We start from the raw sequence: 22,290 nt of genomic DNA on the forward strand, positions 1-22,290 counted from the left end.
AGACTGCCTCCTCTGAAAGCTGAATATTCTGGGTCATAAACACCTGCTTACTTAAAGTAAGAGGCTCTTTGTCCACCATATTCCAAGGATCCTGAATGCCTACCAGGAACTCTGTAATGAAAGTGCATACACTGGTGTAGCGGATGCACTTACTGCACTTACTGTTGAGTGCTCGATGGGGGAGGGGAGGTCATGTTGATGGGGCATACTCATCATTCTCTTTTGTTTTGCAGCAACAAATGCCTGGTTTGCCTCACTTGGGAAGGCAAAGCATTTTGACGCATTTCCAGGTTTACTAGTCTTATTATGTGGCATGCTCTTTTAGTATTAAATATTTTTATTGAGTAATTCAACACAGTACAGGCATCAACAATCAAGAGCGCTTGTCAATCGTTTCAGTAGGAGCTAGGGCTCGATTACATCAGAGGGGTCAGGTGTATGCAGTATATAGAAAATCGTGGTTATACACAGCAAGCCGCCTACAACCCAACACGGGCCGGCCGCGTTTCAAACATTGCAGTGCTATTCAGGGCCGCTCTAACTCCCTCCGCCAGCCCACTCCTACAGTCGCTGATGTAGAATATGGCCCGCCCCTATTGCTTGGATGTGCAGATCGTCAACACACTCTTGAACTATCATCCCCACCCCCCTTGCCTTAACCAACCTATCCCTCCCTGAGCCCAACACCCCCCCGCCCCGGTACCCCAACCCCAACAGTCCCAAACCCCCTACCCCATTACCCCCCCCCCCGTGGTCCACAGTCTCATTTCAGCTGGTTATACATCGTCACTTTCCCGATTTGGGGGCGGATTTGATGTTCTTCTCCTCCAGGGCAATCTCTGTCAACCTCAACAATCGAAGATACCTCGGGCAGGTGACTTCTATGAACTCCGAGGACAGGAGGGCTAGAAACGGCTGCCAAAGCTCAGCATACCTTGCCCCCTCTCCCGCCTTATACAGAGAAAGTCTTTCCATACCCAGGACCATCCACAGGCGATGGAGCCACCCCTGATACGTGGGGATGTGGGTCGTGCGCCAGTGTGCTACGATGTTTTGTAGCGCCGAACCCAGAGCTATAGCTATCAGTCGTCCCCTCCGTGATCGTAATGGGTAGGTCAGCGCATTCGGGAGCCCCAGAATGACGTAGGAAGGGAAGCGTGGGATTTCGGTGTCGAAGTGTTTATCTACGTCGTCCAGAACTTGACACCAGTAATCCTGCAGAAGGCTGCATTCCCATAGTGTGTGTGTGAGAGTGCCCAGTTGTCCGCAGCCCCGCCAGCACGGGTCTTTGCTACTGTCCATCTCGTATAGTCGTTCTGGAGTGTAGTACCAATAGGTCACCACCTTCGTTAGAGTGTCAGTGAGCCCCATATGATACGCCGAGTGTCGTGCTCTATAATATATACCTTCCCACTCCTTATGTGTAAAGGTCCTCCCCATCTCTCTCTCCCAGCGAGCCCTACTCGCGCTGTAGGTGTACTTGTGATTGTGTGTGAGCATTTTGTATAGGTCCGAGATTAGCTGCTTGTCTAACTTGCGGGTGATCAACCAATACTCGAAATCTGTGAGTCGCCTATCCGCGTCCGCTCTCACTGTCTTGCTAAGGGCCCAGTGCCTGATTTGGAAATAGTGGAGTCGCTCGGTCTCCAGAAGGCCGAAGTCCTGGCGTAGTTGTGGAAAGGGAATTATCCCTTCGGGACCATACACCTGGCAAAGGGAGCGGCAACCAGCAGACTCCCATCGTTCGAAGGCCTTCCTGGCATGCTCTTTTAAAAGAAAATTGATGTGGGGAAAAGAAAAGAACACTATGAAAAAATAGTTTCTTTTAAAAATAACACCTGACATCCATCATGAACATACTTTTTGTTGTACAGTTGTATGCTTAATTTACTCAGGCTCTTGCTTCATTCCCTAGGTTGAATAGGCTCGTTTCTTTTCATTGTGAGCATGAGCCTTACAACGCTTTTGGTTTAGAAAGCTTTATTAAGTAGAATATACAAAGTAAAATATCATTACAAAAACAAATGGCAATGAAAAGAGATAGAAATATTAAAATGTAATGCAATCCCCAAAAGAGATATAAAAACTGTACCAAGGAACAAAGCTTTTTAACGGTATTTTGTTTTGTGAGAGGGAGAGGAGAAAGAGAAAGAAAGAGATGGAATAGAGAGGAAGAAAAGGAAAGGAAGGGAATCTAGAATACAAAATGAATACTTGAAATTGCTATAAGAAAAAAAAAATGAAATGGAAAAATAAACGTCAATGAAAGAGACGGGAATAAAGAGGTAAAATTCAGGGAACATGTCTGGAAAGGAAATCAGTTAAAAGCAACCATAACAAGTCTTTTTTGATTAATAAAGGTACAGTGGTGGCAAAGGCACGATCGAGCCTATGATGATGACATAACAGGTTCCACCAAGCACTAAGCCTTACAGCGCTTTTAACTGACGTTGTGGAACTTCGTCAATGTCTTTTGTTTTTTTTGTGTGCATTATAGTCCTTCTTTTGTGTCGCTCATTTATTTGCCGTTGTGGTCCACCTCTGTGTTGCTGGTACAATGCTCCTTCTTCTTTGTCACTGGTTATTTGTGCAGCTGTGCTTCTTCTCCAATATTACTGGTTGCTCGTGCCATTGTGGTCCTTCTTCAGTGTTGCTGGTTGTACTTTCCACTATAGTCTTTCAATATCGTTATAGACAGTGAATCCAGTCGTACTTCTGTAAGGACTGCCTCATTTATTAAATATGATTTGAAATAGTATCAGTGGGCCCGATTCACAGAATGAACTTAAGACTCAAACCTAAACTTACTACTATTTTGGTATTCACAGAATGCACTTACTACTTTTGGCATTCACAGAATAAACTTACTACTTTTGGTATTCACAGAAGTTAGGATTTTGTCTTAAGTTTGTCGTAAGACAAACTTAAGACAGACTTAAGACAGACTTAAGACAAAATCCTAACTTCTGTGAATACCAAAAGTAGTAAGTTCATTCTGTGAATGCCAAAAGTAGTAAGTGCATTCTGTGAATACCAAAATAGTAGTAAGTTTAGGATTGAGTCTTAAGTTCATTCTGTGAATCGGACTCATAGTGCGTTTGCAGTGCCACTGTAATAATTGTCTGGCTGGTTTCGCTAACACAGAACCAAACCTCACTTCAGCTTCATGAACAACATATCACTACAAACAATATATCTCTCGAAGACCCCACAAGGGTCAGCGTTCCATCACCAGAACAGCTTCCTCCCTACCCGGCCAGGATGAGGGCTGTAAACAGCAGCTCCTCCGGTGATTGCACTCACCAGCGCCAGCATGCACACTCAGCTCAAATGCTATTTGCATGTGTTAGCACGCAAGAGCCGTGCCTATTGCTTTTGCCAATCCTAGATTTACTGAGAGACAGCTGCAGAAGATTGTGTTATTTCACGCTATTATCTGTCCCAGGCTGCTCCTTGGTGTAGTGAAGTTACAAAGAGAAACTGTACTTTATGTTCAGCTAAATGGGATGCAATTTGCCTCAATAACTTAATATCTGCAGAATACTCCCTTACACGGCCAATAACTTGCTTTTCCAAAGTTTCCTATAGGAAGAGTGGACCAATGCCATTGCCTCCAGGAAAAAGAAAGTCAGGTTTTCTCCCACATCAACCTCCTCTGTTAGGACTAATGATGCTTCCAGAGAGGGTTGACCAGGAGCCATCCTCACCAACTGAGATAAACCAGTTACCCATTTAAATATTTGTTTCAGTTAATTCTGTAGTTGTGCTTTCTTTTTTTTTGTTGTTGTTTAGAATGCTTTATTGAGATAAAATACGAAGTAGAACATCAGTATACATTGTACAAGCATAGGTTAACAAGTAACCTTACTAGAAAAAGGAATAACAAAATTGGGAGTATAATAGGAAATATGCAATTAAAACCAATTTGAACCTTCTGAACCTATACTTAGACAATTGTGATTTAGTATTTGAGATGGAGGGGAGAGGGAAAGAGAGAAGGAAGAAAAGAAAGGAGGGGGAGAAAGGAGAGGTAAGGTTGAATGATAAGTGGCAGCAAGATAAGAATGTAGAGATAACAATAAGAAAGAAAGTATTTGCAAAATAATTGTTTTTCATCAAAAAGGGTCATGGCAAATACATACAAGATAAATCACACAGGTAACCTGGAAAGAAATGTGGTAAGTGGTAACCAAAGCAAGTCCTTTTTGATCAGTAGGGATGTGGAGGTGGCATATGCACGATCTAGTCTGTGATGATGACATAACAGGTTCCACCAGGATTGAAACGAGATTTTGGTGGTGTCCTTCCAATTGGAGGTGATAATCTGAAAAGTAATAGCTATGAACACATCGATACATTTACCCACACTTCCCTGGGCATTCCATATGGAAGAGGAACTGCCCAGAAAAATGTGTACAATATCAAAGGAACACTAGTAGATAACATGTCATTCAACTTCTTCCAAATAAGTAACCAAAAATTCTTGACCATAGGGCAGAGAAAAAACATATGGAGTAAGTCACTATTATCATGGGAGCAAGACCAGCATTGCGAATCATCCATTAATCTGAACTGTTGGAGATCTGTGGGGGTTAGGAAGAGCCTATTATAAAAATAGTAAAGGGTCTGTGTAGTGCTCGCAGATCGTGAAGAGGTATGAACTTTTGTCCAAATGGAGCCCCAGGTTTGGAGCGAGAATTCATGTGCCAGATCTTGTTCCCAAAGGAGTTCAATACTGGATTTGGTTCTAGGAACAGAGGGATGAGATAATATCTTATAGATATGAGAGGCTTTGAGCTGAGTTGAAAAATCTAGTGAGCGGGTGGATGTCTGATTGTAAGAGGCTAAGGAAGAGTTTTGGGATTGGAAGTGAATGATAGATGATCTAAGGTGAGGATACTGGGGAGCATTTAAAGGAGATAGATCATATTTATCATGGATCTCCGTGAAAGCCATAAGAGACCCATTGATCATCAAGTGGTCCAATACGATAAAGCCTTTATCAATCCATTCTTTCCAAAAGAGAGCTCTGTTTTTAATCTTTAAGTGTTTGTTGTTGTGTTTTCTTTTTACCTCTACCAAAAGTATCCACTACCTTCAGTGTGGGCCCAGTGCCTTAGAGAGGGTTGGCCATTTTGTTTGGCCATGATCTGCAGGCTCTTAGCAAAGGCTGGACTTTTATTTGGCCATGTTCTGCTCTTAATGCCACAGCCTTTGCCCTTACAAAATGCAGTTGTTTTTACGAAGGATGCATATTCAAACAATGCGGTATTTACACTGCCATCCAACAGACCGGTAGTATCAGTGATGCCACCGATGATGTAAATGGTGCTGTGATATGTGATGTCATCAGTGATGTAATTTGCGTTATCTGTGACATCATACGTTAGGTTATGATCTGTGCATTATTGGGGTGTCATAGTCATTTGTGATGTCACCTGTGTAATCATGCATGAAATTACATGCAGTGCATTGTGGGAGTATTATGCTCCTTTACGATTTCATTTGAGACATCATGTTTGAGGTTTTAAGCAGTGCATTGTGGGATAGTTGTGTAACCTATAACTGGCAAATTTTAGTTGAACGTCCATTCAGCTCATGTTTTCTTAGGGTTGTTGTCTAATTGGCACCTTTTTTATGGTTGTCTTGCTGATAAATGTTCCATTTACAATTTTCGGAGACAGCAAGAGAAAAACAATCTAGTGGCAGTGGGACTGAATCTGTTGTCTTATCACTTCCTGTAACAGAGCAAAGTATGAAGAAGCAAAGAAAGCTGATGCACCAAAAACCCCGGAGAAGAAGGGAGAGAAGGTGTCCTGGAACCTTTTTCCCTTTCCATCTGGTACTGGTCTTCTGTCTTCGGAAATCAGGTGCGTAAATCATAAACATTGTGAAAATGTGGGAGCGGGTTGGGTTCACGCGACCAACAACAATGTCAGTAACTAATCCTCTGTCCCAAGAGCAATTTGATAGTCTTCCATCTGACTGGCTGGTTGATGTACCAGAATCTGTAGAGCGCCTCCCAGTGCCCCACATGTCCAGACTTTGAGGAGGACCTCTGCATCATTCACTTGTTGATTCAGCGTTGTCTCCGTTCCTCCCCAGTTCCCTGCACATGGCCTATGTCCAGAGCGGGGGGAGCGACCCTGCTGTCCTCGCTCAGATGCGCGACCTCCAGATGGAAGCCATGATGTTTGAGCAGATGAGTCCGAAACCAGAGCGGAAGGACAAGAAAAAGAAACGTACGTACCTCTGTCTTCTAAACAAAAGTTGCGAGATGTTCTCACAGTCAATGAAAGGTGCAGCGCACCTAAAAGTAGTCACACACACATGCAATCAATACAGCTAGGGTACCGCTACTGATTCATGCAAGCAATAAACCCAGGGTACTGCTGCCGATTCATGCAAGCAATACACCCAGGGCACCGCTGCTGATTCATGCAAGCAATAAACCCAGGGGTGCCGCTGCTGACACATGCAAGCAATAAACCCCGGGCACTGCTGCTGATCATGCATACAATAAACCCAGGGCACCGCTCCTGATTCATGCAAGCAATAAACCCAGGGCACCGCTACTGATTCATGCAAGCAATAAACCCAGGGCACCGCTGCAGATTCATACAAGCAATAAACCCAGGGCACCGCTGCTGATTCATGCAAGCAATAAACCCAGGGCACCGCTGCTGATTCATGCAAACAATAAACCCAGGGCACCGCTGCTGATTCATGCAAGCAATAAACCCAGGGGCGCCGCTGCTGATCATGCAAGCAATAAACCCAGGGCACTGCTGCTGATCATGCAAGCAATAAACCCAGGGCACTGCTGCTGATCATGCAAGCAATAAACCCAGGGGTGCAACTGCTGACACATGCAAGCTATAAACCTAGGGGCCCGTTGCTGACACATGCAAGCAATAAACCCAGGGCACCGCTGCTGATTCATGCAAGCAATAAACCCAGGGGCGCCGCTGCTGACGCATACAAGCAATAAACCCAGGGCACTGCTGCTGATCATGCAAGCAATAAACCCAGGGCACTGCTGCTGATCATGCAAGCAATAAACCCAGGGGCCCAACTGCTGACACATGCAAGCTATAAACCTAGGGGCCCGCTGCTGACACATGCAAATAATAAACCTAGGGCACCGCTGCTCATCATGCAAGCAATAAACCCAGGGCACCACTGGCTGACAAATGCATGCAATATAGGCAGGGCACTGCTGCTGACACATGCGAACAATAAACCCAGGGCACCACTGCTGACACATACAAGAAAGAGACCCAGGACACTGCTGCTGACTCATGTCTGCAATAAACCCGGGGGCACTACTGCTGACACATCCAAGCAATAAACCCATGGGCGCAACTGCTGACACATGCAAACAATAAACCTAGGGCACCGCTGCTGATCATGTAAGCAATAAACCCAGGGCACCACGTTTGGCAAATGTAGGGCACCGCTGCTGACACATGCGAACAATAAACCCAGGGCTCCACTGCTGACACATGCAAGCAAGAAACCAGGACACTGCTGCTGACTCATGTCAGCAATAAACCCGGGGGCACCACTGCTGACACATCCAAGCAATAAACCCATGGGCGCAACTGCTGACACATGCAAACAATAAACCTAGGGCACCGCTGCTGATCATGTAATCAATAAACCCAGGGCACCATGTCTGGCAAATGTAGGGCACCGCTGCTGACACATGCGAACAATAAACCCATACAAGAAAGAGACCCAGGACACTGTTGCTGACTCATGTCTGCAATAAACCCGGGGGCACCACTGCTGACACATCCAAGCAATAAACCCATGGGCGCAACTGCTGACACATGCAAACAATAAACCTAGGGCACCGCTGCTGATCATGTAAGCAATAAACCCAGGGTACCACGTCTGGCAAATGTAGGGCACCGCTGCTGACACATGCGAACAATAAACCCAGGGCTCCACTGCTGACACATGCAAGCAAGAAACCAGGACACTGCTGCTGACTCATGTCAGCAATAAACCCAGGGGCACCACTGCTGACACAACCAAATAATAAACACGGGGGCGCAACTGCTGACACATGCAAGCAATAAACCTAGGGGCCCACTGCTGACACATACAAACAATAAACCAAGGGCACCGCTGCTGATCATGCAAGCAATTAACCCAGGGCACCACGGCTGACAAATGCATGCAATAAAGGCAGGGCACCGCTACTGACACATGCAAGCAATAAACCCAGGGCACCACTGCTGACACATGCAAGCAAGAAACCCAGGACCCTGCTGCTGACTCATGACAGCAATAAACCCAGGGGCACCACTGCTGAAACATACAAGCAATAAAGCTAGGCACCAATGCTGACAGGTGCAACCACCGATGTGCAAACTGATACCAGACAGCAGATATATGAGCACCCATGCCCAAACAGGTGGGTCAACCAATGCAGTATTGGTGGTGCATAAATGGATGGCTGGACATGCATGCAGTGGTGCATAGGTGTGGCACATAATTAAAGAATGCATTGGTTGTTACCAAATGTAAAGATGAAAGCATAGTTGTGGGAGTATTGATGTGTTAACACTTGGTGTTGAATGGTTGGAGATCTGAAAAGTGGTTTGAATCTATTTATAGATGCATCGGTACTGGCGGATAAATGGATGGGTGTGGGTGGAAAGTTGTGTGAATCTATGTATATATGCATTGGTACTGGTGGATGAACGGATGGGGGAATAAAGCGGTAAAATCTATATATAGGTACATGGGTGCTGCTGGATGAACAGATGGGTGTGGATGGAAGGTTATGTTAATCTATGTATATATGCATGGGTACTGGTGGATGAATGGATGGAAAGTTTTGTGAATCTATATCTAGATGCATGGGTCCTGGTGAATGAACAGATGGGTGTGGATGAAAGGTTATAATAATCTATGTATAGATGCATTGGTACTGGTGGATGAATGGATGGGAGTGGATGGAAAGTTGTGTGAATCTATATATAGATGCATGGATGCTGGTTGATGAACAGATGGGAGTGGATGGAAAGTTGTCTGAATCTATATATAGATGCATGGGTGCTGGTGGATGAACAGATGGGTGTGGATGGAAAGTTGTCTGAATCTATATATAGATGCATGGGTGCTGGTGGATAAACAGATCGGTGTGGATGGAAAGTTGTCTGAATCTATATATAGATGCATGGGTGCTGGTGGATGAACAGATCGTTGTGGATGGAACGTTTTGTGAATCTATACATAGATGCATGGGTACTGGTGGATAAACAGATGGGTGTGGCTGGAAGGTTATATCAATCTGTATAGATGCATGGGTGCTGGTGGATGAACAGATCGGTGTGGATGGAAAGTTTTGTGAATCTATACATAGATGCATGGGTACTGGTGGATAAACAGATGGGTGTGGCTGGAAGGTTATATCAATCTGTATAGATGCATGGGTACCGGTGGATGAATTAATGGGTGTTTGTATCTGTATGGAAGGAAGCTGACTGGATGTGTGTGGGAAGCAAGTTGGATAGATGTTTGGGTGGGAATGGAGGAAAGGGTGAGTGCACAAATTGTGTGAATGAATAGATGAAGGCCTGGTGTTGTGGATGGATGATGAACATGGATGTAGGTAGATAGATTTATTAATGCAGTAGAATGGACTTATGTGTACATGCATTCCCGCTAGTGAATTATTTGACAGATGAATAAATTGTGTGGGTGGAATAGTGTCTGCGTGAGGAAGGAGGAATAGGTATATGCATAGGTTTGTGAATTAATGGATGAATGCTCCGATGAGTAGAAGATTATGTGAGTGGATGAGCTGTCTTTCCACTCTCCTCTTGGCCCGTCTCACTCCGAACTCTGCGGATCTCTGTCTCTCATTAACACACACAGGATCTTCCTATTGGACACAGGAGAAGTGTGAGGTAGTCAGGGTATCCGTTGCACAGATTTTAAATCAGGCACTATGAGCATAATATAGCACATAAAAACCATGGGGCTTATTTATAATAGGCTTGTGCCGCTGGAGCGTCACTTTTTTTGACGCTCCGGTGGCGCAATCCTCTCAATCATATATGTGAGGCTATGCCAAGTCCCTCTGCTTGGCTTTACGTGGCCTCATAGATATGGAGTAATGCAAGGCAGGGCAGGTCACTGAGTTGCCTTACTTTGCGTCAAGGAGGGGTTTCATGGGCTGTGCAGTGGGTTTTCCCAATTAACACCCATGGATTTTGATGCTGCCTCAGATTCACCTAATCACGTAAACTTGGGGAAGTGCCAAAACTTTACGCCTCCCCAGAGCAAGTATAACGAGGAAAAATATTTTAATTTCTCCTCGGTTTTTCCTTGTGTGCTGCATTCTCGAAAATGCCTCTTGGGATTGTTTTTGTGCAGCAAGGTGCTCCTTCATGCACTAAAACAATCCTGCTTGCAATAGAGGCAACTGTGCACCATGGTGCAAGGTTGCCTAGGTTGGTGCTAGGCAGCAAATTGTACGCCAGCGTAAGGGGAAAGGACAGGAATGCACCATATTTGATAAATACGGTGCATTCCTGCCCTTTCACAATAGGCTTAGGGCAGCACCACAAGAAGATTTGCAGCTCTGTCCTACATGAGTTCATCAAAAATGAGACCCCATGTCCAGTGACCTGTGACACAAAAACAATGGTAACTTCACGCCCTTAAATGTGGAAACACTTGCACAATCTAACTCTTGTTCCTTGGTGATATCATACTACACCTCTCAACTGCAAAAAATAAAATTTGTATCAGAGTATTAGCCCTGGAATTAGTGGGCTTTCCAAATTAGGGGCCCGATTCACAGAATGAACTTAAAGACTCAATCCTAAACTTACTACTATTTTGGTATTCACAGAATGCACTTACTACTTTTGACATTCACAGAATGAATTTACTACTTTTGACATTCGCAGAATGAATTTACTACTTTTGGTATTCACAGAAGTTAGGATTTTGTCTTAAGTTTGTCTTAAGTCAGACTTAAGACAGACTTAAGTTAGAACTTTGTCTTAAGTCTGTCTTTTTTTTTTTTTTTTTTAAACCTTTATTCGTGTCAAAAGGATATACAAGTCTAGGCCTACAACCAAATCGGCCGGCCACAATACGAAAAGCAGTCAAAAGTTCCAAAGCAAACATTACAGAATCAATCATCAAGGAGCAGAAGCAATACAATCTTAAAAAGGAAGAAACACATAAGAACCAGACGGCCAATAAACAGGAGCAGAGAAGGTTAATTTTGTAATATGGGGATAAGGAGTACGATAGGTTCAGTTTCAATATAGAGGAGTCCGAAGTCCCAAAACAACCCTCAGCAACAATAAGGGGGTATAGGGCCGCAATACAGGAGAGGCAACACAGTACACACAGGGAGAAAGGGATACTTTAGATATAATCGACACGCGATCACTATCAACTTTACACGCCCACCACCCAAAAGCACAGCTGAGCCAGAACAAAGGGATCGGATAGACATCACACCAGAACTAACCCGTCATAGTGACCTCAAATAAAAAGGGGGGAGGAAGGAAGGAGGGGGGGGGAGAAGAGGGGGAGGGGAGGAAAACAAGGCGGGAAAAAAAATAATAAAATGAAATGAAATACAAAAACGAAAGAAAGAACACCACACCGAAACAGGCGTCCCGTGGCGGGAATGCAGGAGAGAGCAGAAGTATTAGCAACGAGGAGGGCACAGTAATCGATACAGAAAGCAACCGAGCCATAAGAGGAGGAGCAACGACGCCACAGACCCCACCTCAATCATACCACGAGAGGCAAGGACAGACGCGGCATTACTATAAAGAGATACAAAAGGGCCATAGAACTATAAAAATAAACAACAAATAGAACCCAACCCACCCATCCCACCCTGCACCCCTGTAGAAGGCTATGGCCTACCCTTCAGACAGCGTGCCTGTCGCCCTAAACCAGAACCCGAAATATAGCAGGAGAAAGAAAGAAAGAAGAACGAGACAAAAAGAAACATAAACATATAGAAAGAAATGGGAGGGAGGAGCATGAGAGCAGAAACAAATACGGTCGGCCGCAGCCCTCCGCCCAACCAGACAATCGCAGCAAAAACAGACCAGGACGACACAATCTCAAGCGCCATAAAACTTACAGAGGAGGGAACCTCCCACCGCGCTATGGGTACAAGCAACTGCACCACGAAGTCTTACACCAATAATCCACCAGGAGTTGTGCACATCAACCCAATCCCTTCCGAACCACAAATCCCACCCACCACATGACAATGTGAAATGAGCTACTTGATGCAAGGCAAGCACACAATTGAAAGAAATCATGACTACGATGTAGACAAGGGGGGTCAATCGGTCCGCAGGTGAGCAAAAGTCCGAGTAGAGAGTTTAAATGTACCAACAACAGCAGCACGGGTGATGAAAAACAGGAGTTCAGTTTCGCCGTTTGGAAACGCGAGAGGTTCCCTGCAATATAAAAATGCGAAGCCATCGATGCAGAAACAGGCAGCAGCCCGCCATTATTCCTAGGCATCCAAGCAGAACAAGGCCCCGGCACAATGTCCAAGTCCCCGGATTCAAAACTTCGAAAAGCAGGAAGTTCCAAAGTCACTGGCACACAAGATGATCGACGATCAGCGGCAGCAACACTTGCAACAGTCGAGGGGGGCGAGGCAATGGAGTCTCTGGAACAAGAGGGGGGCAGGAAGAAACGTCTGCCCAAGATGGCGGCGGATCATGGCGAGCTCACAGGGGCAGCGGGGGCCAGGGATGCACTCAGGGATCTCAGGGCATCCAGGATATCTCTGACTGTAAGCTCACGCACACAAGTCCGGACCCCCGCGCAATCCGGCAACCCAAGCCCGCCGCCACGAGGCGATCCACGTTTCAAAGGGTCGGCAGCCATTTCGTGAAGTCAGCCCAGTCGCCACCCTCCGCGACTCTCAAAAACAGTTCAAAAGTGTAGGACTTTACAGAGCTCCGGGGGGTTCCCAACAATGGCAGCCTTGGTGCAGAAAGGATGTCCGCCCAATGCAGGTCTCCGCCTATATCAGCACCGGCGCCCCCCACAAGCAGAGTCCGGGCGCGAGGGTCCAGGGTCGCCGGACACAGCAGCGGCGGGGGGGAACCCCTTCACAGAATCAGTCCCCGGCGCAGCTCACCCCACATCAGCCTCACGGCCACCAGGGCAGGCCCGGCTCAGGATCGCCGGGATGTTCGCACAACGGCTCTCACCATTGGTTCACTCGCTCGACCGGGGCCGACAGTCGTCGGATCTCACAGGCTAGGTCCCGGTCTAGGTTTCACTGAGGCACCGGTCTTGCGGGGGGCACAACTTCGGAATCGCTGCACGTCGAAGCCTCCGGGCCAAACGGTGAGTACAAGCGAGGTATTATGTCCCCAATTCTTCGATAATGTGTCGTCTCCGGACAGGATACAATACAGGATATACGATCAGGCCGGAGGGCTGACGGAGCCGAGCTAAAAGGCGACCATCACGCTCGCGAGCTTGGCTCCTCCCCCTTAAGTCTGTCTTAAGTCTGTCTTAAGTCTATCTTAAGTCTGTCTTAAGACAAACCTTAAGACAAAATCCTAACTTCTTTGAATACCAAAAGTAGTAAGTTCATTCTATGAATGCCAAAAGTAGTAAGTGCATTCTGTGAATACCAAAATAGTGATAAGTTTAGGATTGAGTCTTAAGTTCATTCTGTGAATCGGGCCCTAGGTGCCCACGTTTTTTATAACAGGACCACCAAAGCTAGTCCTTGGTGTTCTGCTGTGATTGCTTTGCTTGATGTGCTTTTGGCAACTTGCATGTTTCTAAGTTTGATCTGGTCTGTTGGATATCTCTATATCTGTTGGATGGTCTACTCATCACTTCATATAATTGTGTTTTTGAACTAATGAAATGTAACTGGTCTTCTCTTCCTGGACTTTCTATACTTGTGTGTTAACCTGTTAGATTTGGCACCACTGGCGTGGGTCTCCCTTCCATTTTTTGCCGTTGCCTCCTGTGTTTTTGCTGGTCTAGATGCTTTGGGTACTTTGCCTCTGCTGTTCAGTGCCAAAGTGCAAGTGTTTCCTGTTTAAATTGTTGTTATGGATTAGTGATTCCATGATTGGTTATTTGATTTACTTTTCAGACCCTAGTACAGTGCACCGTGTGTGCACAGGGCCTGTAAATCAAATGCTGCTGGTGGGCTTGCAGCACTGATTGTGCCAGCCATGGAAGCAGCTTGTAAAATGTGGCTCAGGCCTGCCATTGCAAAGCCTGTGTGCAGTCTGAGACAGCCATGTCGACTTGGCAAGTGCACACATTTGCCAGTCCCCAAACCTTCCCTTTTCTGCATTTTAGTCACCCCTAGGGTAGGCCCAATGTACCCCTGGGGGCATGGTGCATGTATATGAAAGGTAGGACATGCCCTGATGTGTGTGGCATTTCCTGATTGTGAAACACTGCCAATTTCGTGTTTCACTACTTCAAGGCTGTCTGTTCCCATAGGACAGAATGGGTAGTTTGTTTATAACATCTTATAAACATAACTGACCCCTGGGAACAAGATAGAAAAGAAAAGTTTAGTATTCCTGAGCTCAGAATGTTAAAGTGCATCTTTTAGTGAGGGTGATTTTTACATTATGTGTTTGAAAATACCACTTTTAGAAAGTATGTATTTTCTTGCCTACCCATCCAGTGTCCTTCTGCTAGGTTTATGTATTGCATGTCAGGCTTTTGGATGATGGGGCTGGAGAAGGGCCGTGGCGCCAGAAGTCTGATGAGTCAGGGCTGGGCTGAATAGGCCTGGGCTGCATTTAGAGTAGGGGGAGGAGATTTCCTTTTCACCTGAATGGGCCTGGTCTGCCTTCAACTTTACTTCAACAATGCCGTCTTCACCTCCTGCCAGGAAGCTCCACCAGTGAGACCAGAACTGGTTTTGGCTGGGTACAGACACTCTCTGCCTTCAGAAAACAAAGGATTTTTGTGGATAAAAAGAGGGGCCCAGACCTCAGACTTTTAGATCACTTCTGGGAAATCAAGAGGAAACCTTTGCCAAGGAGAAGCTGAGGAGGAATACTGCCCCTGTGCTGTTTGCTGTCTGGGGTTGGCCTGAAGTGGCTGCTTACTGTCAAGGAAAGGAGAAAAAGGACTTTGCTGTTTTGCTTTGTCACTTGCTTGAAGAAAAGATCTCCAAAGGCTTGAAATTGGGCTTGCCCCCTGTTCTGAAGTCTCAGGAATACAAAGACTTCACCCCTTCTGTCTCCCTGCATTTGGAACTGCTGTTTCAGCTGCTACAGAAGGAAATTGCAACACGATGCCAGTGAGCGACGCCGCAACCTGCACCGAAGCCGTGTGCGCTGCTACGACTTGCGACATAGGCCCGACGCATGCTGCTGTATGGACTCCAAAGCCGACTTCATCATTGTGGAGCTGATTCTTGATGTGGTTGATCCCCGAATCCATGGACATCGCGCCATTGTAAGGAACAGTGGATTCGGCGCCATCGCGACGTCACCTCACTGACCCAGTAAGAAACAGTCATCTCGCCTCCCCTGCGCTGCAGTAAGGAACAGAGGCTGCACCTTCCCTGGGGTCATAGGGAACCGATGCCGAGCGTGCCTACCAAACCGCACCTCCCCGACGTCATGAACAGTCTTTGTTTCATCAATTCCACGGTACTGTTCTTTGTGGGTCTGCTTGACTCCAGGCCTGATGCTGCGCACCTCGCGGTCAGCGCCGTACTGTGGGATTTCCACCGGTGGAGTTATTTGTTGCTTCAAGCTTTATTTTTGTGAATAACCTAATTTTGAGGATATCTTGATACATGTATTGTGGATTTTTGTCGTTTGGTCTTGTTTTGGTCTAGATAAATATTATTTATTTTTCTAAACCGGTGTGGTGTCCATTTGTAGTGTTTTCACTGTATTACTGTATGTGTTCACAAATGCTTTACACACTGCCCCTGAGATAAGCCTGTCTGCTCGTGCCAAGCTATCAAGGGGGTGTGCAGGGGTTATTTAGGAGTGTATCCCCCTTACCCTGACTAGAAGCAAGGGCCCCTATTTGGGCAAAGGTACCTACCTGTGCCAACCTAACCCATCTAACTGAGATTCTTTTGGACACAGGGCCGGACCCAGCCCCGCGGGCTCTGGACTCAGAGCTTCTTTCAGTGGAGATGGAAAACCAGAGACTGGAGGATGAGATCTTCAAGATGAAGTTTCAACGCGATAAGAGGAAGGCCGACGATGGTAGGTGCTGACAGAGCTCTTACGACATCCCATATTGGACAACATTTGGCTTTTAACTTGACCCAAATACATTTTATGTCCTGTTGTCTACAAGGAGGAGATATCCTGAAGCACTGATGTTTAAAAAGTGGCAGTATAATGGGGTGTGAGCATGACCTGAGATACAACTAATGAGGCTTGGTTTGAGGCACACAAAGGGCCATTTACAATAAAGCTAAAGGCTGCACTTTCCGTCCATCCGATGAAGTCTCTTAAAACAAGTGGGAGTGGGTTAGACATAAAAATTTAAAAAATGGTGTTAGTAGATCCACGGAAATATACAGGCACTGGAAGTATAGAGAGAAACAAATAACAAAATATAACACAAATGTAGGTGGGATCAGTAAATGTGAAGCATGGTCTGCATTCTCCCAGTGTTGCTCTTTTTGGGTCACAGAGAGCCTCGCACAAGTCCAGGCCCGCATCCTGCAGCCTAGTTTTTATTTGCGAAAAGGGCCGGACTGGCCGCAGCGGGCATCGGCTGTTTCCCTGGGAGACTCGAAGATTGGGGGCCAGTTTTGCAGTGGTGGGTGCCAGTTTTGTTACAGTGGTCTGGTTTTGCAGCGGTTCTGCAATATCGTCCCCAGTTACAAAAGTTGCAGTGCTTCACACTAGCGCCCCTCCTCTCCCCGGGGGGCTGTTCCTGCAAAGTTGCCAGGGTTGCTTTGGGGTCCCAGTCCGGCCCTGTTTGTGATCCAGTACTCGCCTCTGTGGGCGGTGTATCCAAGGGTATTCCTCTTAAGGTCTTTTTCCATCCTACCTACCAGCACTATTCTGTATTAATGGCACACTACAATTACCAGCTCCTTCATTTTGTATGTGGCAGGCACTGGGCAGTATTTCTAAGCTGAGGGATCTGTAATACAAGTCTTCTCTTTTGCGAGGTGTAATAGGCTGCTGTGGTTGGTCAAGGATTAAATGTGGCTCTCTAAGGCCTGAGGGTGGCACATTTAAATGCTGGTGGGAACCCTTTAAAAAATACAAACAATATTCAATGCACATATATATATATATATATATATATTCACTGAAAAAACCATAGGTTATAGACCATATATAGTTAGGAATTAGCATTTAAAAAACCTTATTTTACTCACACAAAACCATTGAAATTCCATATATAGTTAGTTGCACTAACTATATATCGCGCACCCGCAATCCACTGCTGATCATGTCACATATTACATCATTCATGACATGGTCAGTGACATCACTGATGACATCACTGATGACATCTCAAATGACATCACTGATGAGATCACTGATGACGTCATCCAGTGACTGTGTGTTTCTGTGAAGTTTAAATATGTTTTACATATTGAAGAATGAGTAGATGTATAAGTGTCTGGACGAAGGATTTAGTAGGTGCATGACTGAATGTATGAGTGAGTGATTAAATGTGTCTCACTGAGTGCATGGGTTAGTGACTAAACTGTCTTAATTTGTGCATCATTATGTCTGTTGTTCTGTAAACTGCTGCATGTGTTGATCATTAGCTATACGAGAGGCTATATGTGTTATTAATTGGTTGCCCAAGTATTTCTATGGCAGATTGAGTTTGTGTGGGGGTGGCTGGAAGGTGTGTGACTCTATGCATAGATGTGTGAGCAGTTTATTCACTAGGTGTATGAGTTCAAGACTGCATGTGGAAACAGCTACATGGGCAGTTGACTGTGTGCATGAGTGTATTGATGAGTGAATGGATATCTCAATGCTACATGTCATAGTAAGTACATATGTTAAACACAGTACATGTGAGAGTTGGCATATATAAATAACTGTGCATGAGAGCCACTGAATGAGTGAGTGGTTGTATCGATCATTGTGAACTTGTATCAGGGATTGTATAAGAGAGTAAATATGTGTTAGTATATGTTTCAATAAGTAAGGTGTGTTTAACTGTATAGTTGAAGAAATGGAGGTGAGATTGTTTCTTTGCATGACTGACTGGGTGTGTGAGTAACTCCATGTTTGAGTGGCAGTGTGTGAGTGTCTGTATACACTGAGTGTATCTAAGGTTATATTAGAGTCTGAAGAGGTTTATCGTATTAGCACAAGAATGATGTCAAATGAGATGTCATCAGTGATGTCATCAGTGATGTCATTTGAGATGTCATCAGTGATGTCATCAGTGATGTCACTGACCATGTCATGAATGATGTAATATGTGACATGATCAGCAGTGGATTGCGGGTGCGCGATATATAGTTAGTGCAACTAACTATATATGGAATTTCAATGGTTTTGTGTGAGTAAAATAAGGTTTTTTAAATGCTAATTCCTAACTATATATGGTCTATAACCTATGGTTTTTTCAGTGAATTTTCAAGGTTTTGTAAATGCTAATTCCTAACTATATATGGTCTATAACCTATGGTTTTTTCAGTGAATTTCAATGGTTTTTTAATAGCAAATATCATAAGCTGTCGAATGTCAAGTACGTGGTAAGTGAAAACCTTTTCGTGTTTATGCACACTGATCTGCTTTGAATGGTGCCCCCCCCCCCCTCATTTCTATTAGGAGTACTCTCTCTTTGCAGATAGTGAAAGGTAGTTAACGCAGGCCTTTGCCCCCGTTGTAATCCGTCGTGCCTGCTTCTCTCTCCATTTGATTGATTGTTATCCAAGTATTTACTATTTTAGAATTAGTTCTCTTTGGTTCATTCTCTATTTACAAACAAACACAGAGTCGCAATACTCTGTTTAGTCTTTGCAGATAACGAAAAATCGTGTAAAAAAAAAGAAAAGGAATCGAGCAAAATCAGTAGGCCACTAATGGGATCTCTTTTTGACCTCGCTAAAATAGAAACATTAGGAACAACCCCTCATGACAAATACAAAACTAGTGAGATGAACTGAACTCCACACAATGATGGCTGCAAAACAGCTCGGCTCCGCCACCCACCCCGCCCAAAATAACGATAAAGAGCGGCTGCCATGATTGGTTGCGGAATGGCCACGACGGAGCTACGAAATGGTGCTGCTCTCATGCTAACCCCAGCTTCAGTCTGAAACATCCAGAAACACTGTAGACTACCAATTCGATCAGTTCCGGTAGCGCCCCAATGTAACCCGGTAGAGAAGAACTAGCCCTCCCCTCTTTGACTGATGGTTCTTGTTGCCTGTCCCTTCTGTTGTCATTTAACAGAACTATTTAGCCTGCTGAAAGGGGTTGTGTTTCGACCGCTGGTTGGTGGAGACATTTTGACTATATTCTGGACCTGCGTTGTCGCGTAATGCGTCATATGACGCGCCGCGTTAGCGCATCCGGAAGTCATCCGGGGCGCGCAGCGCGTAACGTAAGCATAACAAGTCATGTGACTTGTTAATAAAACTTTTCATTGGTTCATTTTACTTTTCTTATTCTAATGATGAAAGCCTTGGTCATATCACCTAAAAATTACGCTTTTAATTACTTCCGAACATTATTTTTTCTTAAATATATGTTATAATGTTCCAGGCTAATGTACTTTCCCGGAAATTTTACAACTGTCCTGCAAGTAAAATATATTCTTTTTTCGAGAAAAAGAGCGTTTCTTCGTCCCATGACGGAGCCGTTGAGCAAAAGAGGGTCGACCTGCTGTCTTAGTCGCCGATACGCCTGAATATGAGATTCTTATCGATCACTTTATGTTGCAGGAATAGAAAACACAACAGCCCTTGACCATTTATCTTTACTGCGTTCCTTCGTATTATACCTTTTACCCTTCATGTAATTGGTCTGCTTTATTTCACTTGCCTTTTAATGATTCTAAAACAGTGACTATTATTAAAAACTTTACCAATGTATATACTACTACCATGTTTTCTTTTAAAAACCTTTATTGTGAAAATTTCATTATACAAATACGAGCCTATAACCACGTGGGCCTGCCACGGAGCAAACTGTAATCGTATATGATGAATAGACATTTACACTGTAGAGGAACGTAACGGGCGGGCCATTAGGTTGCAAGAACTAAGGTGTCTAACAGTTACGGAATCGGTGGACGTACATTTTATAATTAAAATACGACAGGGCCAGTTACAATAAAATTATCTAGATATACATTTGCGGGCAAGTACCATGGGTGACGTTAATTCGAACTTTCAACAGTACAGTAATCAATAACACATCAGAACTTAATATCAATAGGGATGTCGAAATATTCAATCAATTCTCGTCCCCGCCCGCCATGTGCTTCAAAACTGCATACGTATCTCGTGATTTCAAGGTTCTGCAACCAGTACACAACAAGGAGTTACGAGTCCCATTTATTCCGGCGCCATTTTGGGCGAGGACGGGCAGGTCCAGGATATAGTCAAAATGTCTCTACCAACCATCGACTATGATGATGTTCATATGCTGTATTTATTAGAGTAACACTCATCTGTCCACATGAAATTAATTTACCACAATCTAAACATGTCATTTTAATCTTTCCAAAGTTCTTCTAAATATTTGGGACCGTTTCCCTTGCCTCTGAAGCTCTCAGTGCCACTTCTTTGATGAATGTACTAGCAGGTCAGGGGTTCTCCTCCAAATCTCTCTTTTATGCAGCACTATAATTAATTGGTGCCACCTCTCCATATGACGATGCATGGTATAGTTACCACAACTATATTTTTTTTCGGTTCCTCTGGAGAGTTCATCGTGGCAGATGAAGCGTGTAACGTACCGGGCATTTACCTTTTTTTGCATGTACAGGAAAGGAAAAAAAAATCGAGCGTCCAAGTTCTAAGGTGTCCCAGGGCCATTTTAGTGGACCAGGCCCAAATCCAAAGAACAGGCCGCCATTTTGAGAGTCCTCTTGCAGCCGCCTGTCGCTGTAGCATCAAGAGCAGCCGAAACTCAGCTGAATGGCAACTGAAACGGTAAATGGGCGCCCCACTACATTTCAGCATTGTAGGATGACCACACCAGTACAGCAACTTGCTAGACATCACCTCGGTGCCATCCGGATCTCGGCGCCCCACTGCAGATGAAGAGCCTCTCAACTATGAAACCACCACGGTGACATCCGGATCTTGGCGCGTTGTGCTGCCTTCGGCCTATTCGCACATCGGTCCGCTACTGACGCCATCTCACAGGCTAATGGGGTGACCCACGCCGAGTTTCAGCATTGTAGGATGACCACACCAACTTGCTAGACATCACCTCGGTGCCATCCGAATCTTGGCATCTCAACGCCTAGTGGTATCTTCCATACAGAAAATATTGTTACGCTGCCTTTGGCCCCATTCGCACATCAGTCCGCAACTTAGACATCACCTCGGTGCCATCCGGATCTTGGCATCTCAGCGCCTTGTGGTGTCAGTCAGAAAATATTGTTGCGCTGCCTTTGGCCCCATTCGCACATCAGTCCGCTACTGACACCATCTCACAGGCCAATAGGGCGCCCCACGCCGACTTTTACCATTGTACGATGGCCACACCAGTGGCACAACTTGCTAGACATCACCTCGGTGCCATCCGAATCTTGGCATCTCAACGCCTAGTGGTATCTTCCATACAGAAAATCTTGTTACGCTACCTTTGGCCCCATTCGCACATCGGTCCGCAACTTAGACATCACCTCGGTGCCATCCGGATCTTGGCATCTCAGCGCCTTGTGGTGTCTTCTACTCCGAAAATATTGTAGAAAATATTGTTGCGCTGCCTTTGGCCCCATTCACACATCAGTCCGCTACTGACACCATCTCACAGGCCAACAGGGCGCCCCACGCCGACTTTTACCATTGTACGATGGCCACACCAGTGCCACAACTTGCTAGACACCACCTCGGTGCCATCCGGATCTTGGCATCTCAGCGCCTTGTGGTGTCTTCAAATCAGAAAATATTGTTGCGCTGCCTTTGGCCCCATTCGCACATCGGTCCGCTACTGACGCCATCTCACAGGCCAACGGGGCGCCCCACGCCGACTTTCAACATTGTAGGATGGCCACAGAAGTGCGACAACTTACTAGACACCACCTCGGTGCCATCCGGATCTTGGCGCGTTGTGCTGCCTTCGGCCTATTCGCACATCG

General features: G+C 45.4%; 1 protein-coding gene across 1 annotated transcript in view; it reads left to right on the forward strand.

Moving 5' to 3' along the window:
• Positions 1-22,290, forward strand: part of LOC144768532 (coiled-coil domain-containing protein 17-like) — a 97,809-nt gene that overhangs the window by 62,486 nt on the left and 13,033 nt on the right. The window contains exons 5-7 of the mRNA XM_078652285.1: positions 5,748-5,870; positions 6,106-6,242; positions 16,119-16,241. Coding sequence (XP_078508411.1) covers positions 5,748-5,870; positions 6,106-6,242; positions 16,119-16,241 — 383 coding nt within the window. The remainder of the gene's footprint in view (positions 1-5,747; positions 5,871-6,105; positions 6,243-16,118; positions 16,242-22,290) is intronic.

This window comes from Lissotriton helveticus, chromosome 1_1 (genome assembly GCF_964261635.1).
Source record: "Lissotriton helveticus chromosome 1_1, aLisHel1.1, whole genome shotgun sequence".
Taxonomy (NCBI): domain Eukaryota; kingdom Metazoa; phylum Chordata; class Amphibia; order Caudata; family Salamandridae; genus Lissotriton; species Lissotriton helveticus.